At 47.3% G+C, this 7,441-nt stretch overlaps 1 protein-coding gene across 1 annotated transcript; it reads right to left on the bottom strand.

Annotated features, from left to right (window-relative positions):
* Nucleotides 1-258: 258 nt before the first annotated feature.
* Nucleotides 259-1,543, bottom strand: LOC136517901 (carboxylesterase 15-like). Its single transcript, XM_066511557.1, has one exon. It carries the CDS (start codon nucleotides 1,455-1,457, stop codon nucleotides 384-386), a length of 1,074 nt encoding a protein of 357 aa, XP_066367654.1. The 5' UTR covers nucleotides 1,458-1,543; the 3' UTR covers nucleotides 259-383.
* Nucleotides 1,544-7,441: the final 5,898 nt, after the last annotated feature.

Raw genomic sequence — 7,441 nt, 5'->3', positions numbered from 1 at the left:
AACCGGGACTAAAGGGTGCGGCCAGGTTTGCTCGGCTGGAGGGCCTTTAGTCCCGACTCGATGACCCGGGACTAAAGGTTCCACCTTTAATCCTGGGATCGTTGTCCCGGCGCGGTAACTAGGACTAAAGACCGTTACCGTCCGGGACAACAAGTCCATTCTGTACTAGTGGCAGTAGCGGCAAACGCCATGCAAGTTACACGTGCAGGCGAGACGTGACGCTGACACACATTTGTTGACCTCAATTGTGGACACGCATAGCACAGGCAAATTACATTTTTGCACTTCGCCGTTCAGTGACGCTGACACATATTTGTGTTCACCTCAGTCAATTGTGGACACGCGTAGCACAGGCAAATTACATTATTCTTGCACCTCAGCGTTCAGTGGCAAGCGATGAAGCTCACGATGGCGTTAATCAGCTCCTGCGTCCGCTCTCCTGTGCTGGGGTCCATGTCAACGGCGAACTTGTTGAGGTAGAATGCATGGCCCATGCCACGGTTGAGCAGCAGCTCCACCTCCTTACCGGCGGCACGCAGCGCGTCGCAGTACTCGAGGTTTGTGTCGCGGACCAGGTCGTTCTCGGCGACGGCCACCAGCATCGGCGGGAGCGGCACGGACTCCAGGGGCGGCGCCTGCGGACCCATGGGGCACGTGAAGGGGTGCTCCTTGGTGGCGCCAACCGGCAGCGCCATGGCGTTGCACTTGTCCAGCATGTCCAGCGTGAAGAACACCGAGTCCCCCACCTCCAGCTCCGACCGGCTCCTTGTTGCGCGCATGAATCCTGGTTGGATCAGAACGCAACCGGCGACGCGCAGGGGCGACCAGATGCCAGCGCCATCCTGGCCTACACGCGCGGCGGCGAAGTGGCTGATGTTAGCCCCAGAGCTGTCGCCGACGAGGAACACCTGGGAGACGTCAGCGGCCTCACGGAGGAGCTTAGCTGCCCTGTCAGCAAGAGCTCCGTCCTCTGACAGCGCGATGGAGCGGAGCCGGCGGAGCGCGGCGACGCCCGTGTCGATGTGCGCAGGCAGGCGGCGCTCGGGCGCGAGCGGGAGCTCAACGGATACGACCACGGCGGGGACGGCGCACGCGAGACGCGAGTAGAAGTGGTGGTACATGACCCAGGACGGGTGGGAGAAGCAGAAGCCACCGCCGTGGAGGTGCACGATGACGGGCAGGCGCCCGCCCTCGCGGTCGCCGACGTCGACCTCGGGGAGGTAGATCCGGAAACTGGGCTCCCCAGGGAGGTCGTGCAGCGTGTGCCCGTCGCGGGGCACGGCGTACGGCGCCACGGGCTGCATCATCGGGAGGACCTCGGGTGGGCCGGTCCACGTGCGGTCGACGCTGCCGTCGTCCAGCACGCGCAGCCAGCCGGACACCTCGTCCACCACCTTGCGGCCACCCGGCGCCGCTTGCACCTGCGGCTGCGACTCGGGGACAGCGGCATTGGCCATTACTGTTGCCGCAGGCCCGCTGCTGGTGCAATCTCTCCACTGGCACTAGGGCACGCGCAAGTGCGCGTGGCGTTGTATGAGGGAGGTGGAGATGGACGCGGGAGGGGCAGCAGAGCTTTCAGGCTTTATATAGGCAAGCGGCAACGAAGGGTGGTTGTGGCCTTGCCTGAGTATCACGGCAGGCTGGCAGAGCGCAAGTCTGTTTCAGGCAGACAGTGTGAACGAAAAACGAAATGGTGAAAGACTCCCGTAGTCTGCCCGCTTGGTGCAACTCTGAAACACGTTGGGACCGTAAAGCAGACTTGGGAAACAGCGTGAGTGGTTGACGCCACTCACCACTCAGGGAAACGACGAATTGGGCTACACCTTTTTAAGTCAAGTCATCACATGTGGGACATGACAGTAGAAAAAAATCTATGAAAAAATTCTTTCAATGTCATCAAAATGTATACTCTTCCTTTATATATATATATATATATATATATATATATATATATATATATATATATATATATATATATATATATATATATATATATATATATAGAAAATTATAGTTTCCTTTGCAGCCATCTGTTTTAATTTTATAGTATGTCCCTTATGTACCACCACCGTTGCATATCAGTTAGGGAGAAGCAGAAACTTTTCTAAAATTTTGATCAAGTTTATAAAAATTCACCATATTTAAAACATCAGCTAGCTTTATTAAATCCAACATAAAATATGTTTGATAGTGCGTTTATTTGGTATTATAGATATTAATATATTTTCTATAAAGTTAAAGTTAGAAAGTTTGATATAGGACCAAATCCTAAACATCTTATATTTAGAACAAAGAGATCATTGCATTAGTAGCCTTACTTGAGGAAGTTGAAGAGACGTGTGAATTAGGTGACGGCAACCATGGTTAGCACCTTAATTACGACTTGGATACTGCAATATCCTGAACCAAGGTCATTCCTTGGATTCACATAATGGGAAATTAAGGTAACGCTTGGTCGAAAAGTGAGGTGAGATAGGATGGCTCCATTATTCTTGTTTTTTAAAAGATGGGATTCACACCAATGGATGGGGAGAGAGCAAGAACAACAGCAAGCTGAAGAACAGAGGCAGTGAGTTTGAATAGAATAGCTCGGGCTCGGAGAGGAAGAAATGAGCTGGATTATAGGCCGGGATAATTAGTCCCGGTTAGGGGGCCAAACCGGGACTAAAGATTAATCTTTATTCCCGGGGCATCACCCAAACCAGGACTAAAATCTTTAGTCCCGATTGGTAATACCAGCCGGGACTAAAGATCCCTGCCCCGCGGATGACCGTTGGGCAGGGACCTTTAGTCCCGGTTGGTATTACCAACCGGGACTAACAAAAAATACCGAGGCTAATGCCAAATTGGGACATCGTTCTAAAGTCTGTTCTGTAGTAGTGATGGTCCATCTTAGTTTCTAAAAATAGGGTGGTTCTAGCTGACATGGCTGTAATGAATATGGGCAGTTAGCCATATTCATTGTGTAGTTTTGGTGATCTTCATGACAACCCAATTACAAGAACTAACATATGTGCAGAGAAGTGTTAGATAGGTTTATACAGGTCTTATGGGTGCATGGTTAAAGTTTGATCAAGATCTGAGTTGAAACCGATAAGAAATGGCAAAGATTCCTTGTTTCCTTAACGAATCATTCACCAGAACACTTGATTAAGGGCACCGAATCATATGTGGCATGCAGTACTGCAGCAGTGAAGATAGAGGCCACTGGGTTTGCCAAGGTGAAGAAGTGCCTATATGATCACCACTACCGGATTCAGCTTCTTTGCCGAGTGCCTCAGACACTCGGCAAAGGCCGATATACACTTGGCAAAGCCTTTGTCGAGTGTTACACTCGGCAAAGGGCGCTCGGTAAACAGTTTATCGGCAAAGATCTCTTTGCCGAGTGCACTTTATCGGGCACTCGGCAAAGCCTTTACCGAGTGCTAATCTGACACTCGGCAAAGAAAAGTCGCCGTGATGGCAAGTGCCACTGTGACGGCGGCTTTGCCGAGTGTCAAGGTCAAGCACTCGGCAAAGGTCGCCGCTTTGCCAAGCGCCGTTGACTCAGACTGTCACACCCAATTTTAAGGATAAAATTGAATGCACTAACTCATGTGTGTCCAGGGATCAATTACACACACAAGCTAACAAATTATAAAAGAGTATTATCACAGTGTATCTTACATCACGATAATAACAATACTTAGTCTTATACATCATGGCGGAAAATAAAAGATAACTCTCTCTCGTGGAACACCATCACAGAAAAGGTCAACTGGTTGACCACAAGTTTAAAAATCCTCAGGAAACTTCTCATACCCATTGTCATCTGTTACCCATCCGGGATTTTTGTCCAAATAAAGAAATAAACAAGCGTAAGTACTTCCCGTACTTAACAAGATAACATGGGGTTATGTAGCTCAAAAAGAGCGATACTAGTTTATTGCATTTAGCACTTTTAGTAAGTCAGGATTTTATTACCAATTATTGTCAAGTTATGCTTAAGCTCCCTTTTAAACCCACATAATCAGATATCAGCATTATTTGGATCATATCATCATAAACCATCATAAATGAACAACAATGAGTAACCAATTATTCTGTGAGTTTTTTGGGCCGCTCGTGACCGTGAGCATGACTGTTATAACAGTTTGTAACCCTCTATAGAGGTGGTGCACATTCACCGTGAGTCGTGATTCCCATATGCCCGGGTTAATTACTCCCATGTCACTACCAAGGTGAGCGGGCAGGGTACACTATGAAGCCATTTCATAGGTTTCTCTAACAAGTTAGGGCCGCTAGGTTTCCTCGGCAGGCAGATGTAGGGACCCCCTCTTTCCTATGGCACATATCCATCGCAACTATACACATAGGAACAAAGGCAGCCCTATACCCAACGTAGCAAGCCCCTTTTGCGCCATAAAGGTAACCTCTAACAAGCTAAAAAAGGTCCTATTACTAAACTAAAGTCAGAGCCATATGACCCTCACGGTTGCACTGTCAGCCCCAGCTTTTGTCGACAGATAAGTCCTTATGGAGGGTCGGGAGCAACATGATCAAAAGTCATTTGCACTTTCGCCCTATGGATCAGTTGTTACAAATCATGTTATACTTTTAGTTCCATAGAACCATTAACCATCATATAGATCATGTTCAGTTAGAGCACTAGCAATCTACCCATATGCAATTAACCCAAAGGAGTCAAGGTAACTTGTCATCAAATAACTAGGATATCCTTATGGTTATCAAATTTAGACACATACACATGAGTAAATGATTAAAGTGAATAGGACATCAAGGTAGGCCCATGCTATACTTCCCTTGGTTAGCAAACTCTTGCTGATCCTGCTGGTCATCGAAAAACTCTTGGTCTCCAACGTTCTCCTCACCGTCTGAACGCGACCAACACAGCAACATACAACATTCCAAAGGCATTCATGCAAAGCAAACAATCCTACAGTTAGAATAGTACACCAGCAGTATAGAAAACAAGATAAAATGTTTATGAAAAGATTTTATATCTCGCTACGATCACGTCAACGCGAAGTTCATGAAAAACGGAGCTAAAACGTGAAAGTTATGATTTAAACGGAATTTCCTATAGCAATTTATTTAATTAATTATAACCATGAAATTTAAAAGTTGCAAACATGATTAACAGTGGTACTAACACATAGATTATGAAATTACGAAACTAACGCAATTTGAATGGGTCAATTCGGAGCTAAAACGAAGTTTTTATGAGCAAAACAAATCTAGTGGCATTTCTGTAAATACTGAAAACGTATTTTGGACTAAAACAGTATACTTTACGTTTTCAAAATGAGAAAGCATACTCTAGAAACGTGCTTTGGACTGCAGGTTAGGACTTAGAAAATCTCAGGGTCTCTTTAGCAAAACCGACACGCGAAGGGGTATCGGCCATTGGTGGCCGTTGGATCAAGAACGGACGGCTTGCATTAGATCTAGGAAAGGAGAGAGAAGGAAGTCCAGCGGGGAACAGTGCAACCGCAGCGGCGCAGCCATGGCGGACGGCGAGGTGGTCACCGACGCATGGGGAACAAGGCCTACGGGCCACGGTTCGAAGAACCGAGGGCACCGGGAGAAAGAGGGGGAGCAGGGGAACTCGGCCAGGCCAACACGGTGGCCGGAGGACACGGCTGAGGCAGCGGTCGCCATGGCCGGAGGCCGGGAGCTAACGGGCGCATGCGAAAACGGTCATACAAGACACCATTTGCTAAAAGAATCGGTCAAGGAAGGAGAGGAGGGCACGGCGAAGCTCACAGCGGGGAAAACCGATGTCGACGGCGGCTCAGAGACGGCGGACCACGTGAAGGCGGACGACGGATCATGGCGCTCCTCTGTGTGGTGGTTATGGCTTCCTCTATGCCTGGCAAACGTGAAGAAAGAGCGGGGAGGAACAGCAGGGGTGCACGCAGGGCCACGACTCGCTTTTGTAGAGGCTGGGCGTAGGGGACGCTCCCACGATGGCACGGGATGTGGGCACGGAGGCAGTTCTGCCTTGACCGGCGCGGACGCGTGGGAGGAGGAGGACGGCGCCGACAGGTGGGCCTGGCTAGGCAGCGAGAGAAAAGGCGGCAGCGGTTGCTGGCGCACGGTGCTGGGCCGCGCGCTTGTTGGGCCGAGCAGGCCGAGGCAGTTGCGGCTGAGCTGGGCTGGCGGCTGGCGCTTAGGGAGAAAAGAGAGAGCGGGCCGGCGGTTGAGAAAAATGGAGTCGGGCCAAAAGTGAAGAAAGGAAGGGGAGGGAAAAGAATTCCTTTTCTTTTTCCAAATACATTTTCCAATCTCATTTTCAAGTTGAATTTGAATTCAATTCAAATTCTAGTCAAAGTCAATCATTACAAAAACAAATGTGCAACAGCATGAATGCATCAACATGTTACTAACCTTATATTTACTTTTAATTTCATAAAAAAATATTATTTCCTAAATTTGAAATGCACACATAATTGCATAACTAAATCAATTTCCTTATTCTAAAAGAATGAAATTTTTAGGGTGTTACAATTCTACCCCCCTTAAGATGAATCTCGTCCTCAAGATTCGGATGACGTCAACTGAGAGATAGGGATACTCCATCTTTAGATTCTCCTTTACTTCCTCATGTAGTCCTATCGTCTTGATAAGGATCCCACTTTCCAACGAAAATTCCTTACTTTATTGGTTAGAAGGAAATTCTTTCACCAATCTTCAAAACATGAATGATTCCGGTTAAGTTGCTCGAACTTGGAATACCATTCTTAGTCCTTGGTGTTGTTCAAATCTTTTTAGCATAACTCTCTCTTGCTAAGGACATCGACAATGACTTTTGCTTCTCCAGGTGATAGCACTTTTCTAAGTCATATTCAATTTTCATCCCACCAAAGATATCACAAGCTCAAGACCAACTTGGTGGAGATGTCCTGTAGATTCTTGTGATCCTCCTAGATGTCACTTGTACTTCCAAGAAGATAGTACTTTCATGCTCCACAAAGGGGTAACTTCAGATAACTTGTTAGGTAGTTCAACTCATGCTTCCTTAATTGACTTAATGAACAAGGTACTACATTTTTCTTCTTGCATAAGGACACATTCCACACCTTGATAAAGTGCATCCTAGTGGACATAAAGCCCTTGTCCTGATTTGGCAAAGCTAATACATAGGTTCTACTCCAACCTCTTCTTGGATTCCTTCAGCACTCAGCTGAGGTCTCTTGATCCAAACTAACTTGAAAAACTTCTCTAGTAGCTCTATCAAAATATTAATAATCTTGGATAAACCTTCGTTGAACCTTTAACCAAACCTCATTGAAACTCTGAGTTTCTCTCACATCTTTGGGTAACACCACGCTTCCGCTGCGCAAACAAGAAAGTAGGACACTTTGGCTTGCAAATTCTTCAGCTTGGCTACCCCCCTTAAGAAAAGATAGACTAAGGGACATCAAAGTATAGCTTGCAT

Source organism: Miscanthus floridulus, chromosome 17 (genome assembly GCF_019320115.1).
Source record: "Miscanthus floridulus cultivar M001 chromosome 17, ASM1932011v1, whole genome shotgun sequence".
Taxonomy (NCBI): domain Eukaryota; kingdom Viridiplantae; phylum Streptophyta; class Magnoliopsida; order Poales; family Poaceae; genus Miscanthus; species Miscanthus floridulus.
Note: the sequence above shows the minus strand (reverse complement) of the source record. Positions and strands in the feature narration are given on the sequence as shown.

What these genes read in the sequence shown, in the direction of transcription:
- LOC136517901 (XM_066511557.1), bottom strand. Translation starts at nt 1,457, where the DNA reads ATGGCCAATGCCGCTGTCCCCGAGTCGCAGCCGCAGGTGCAAGCGGCG.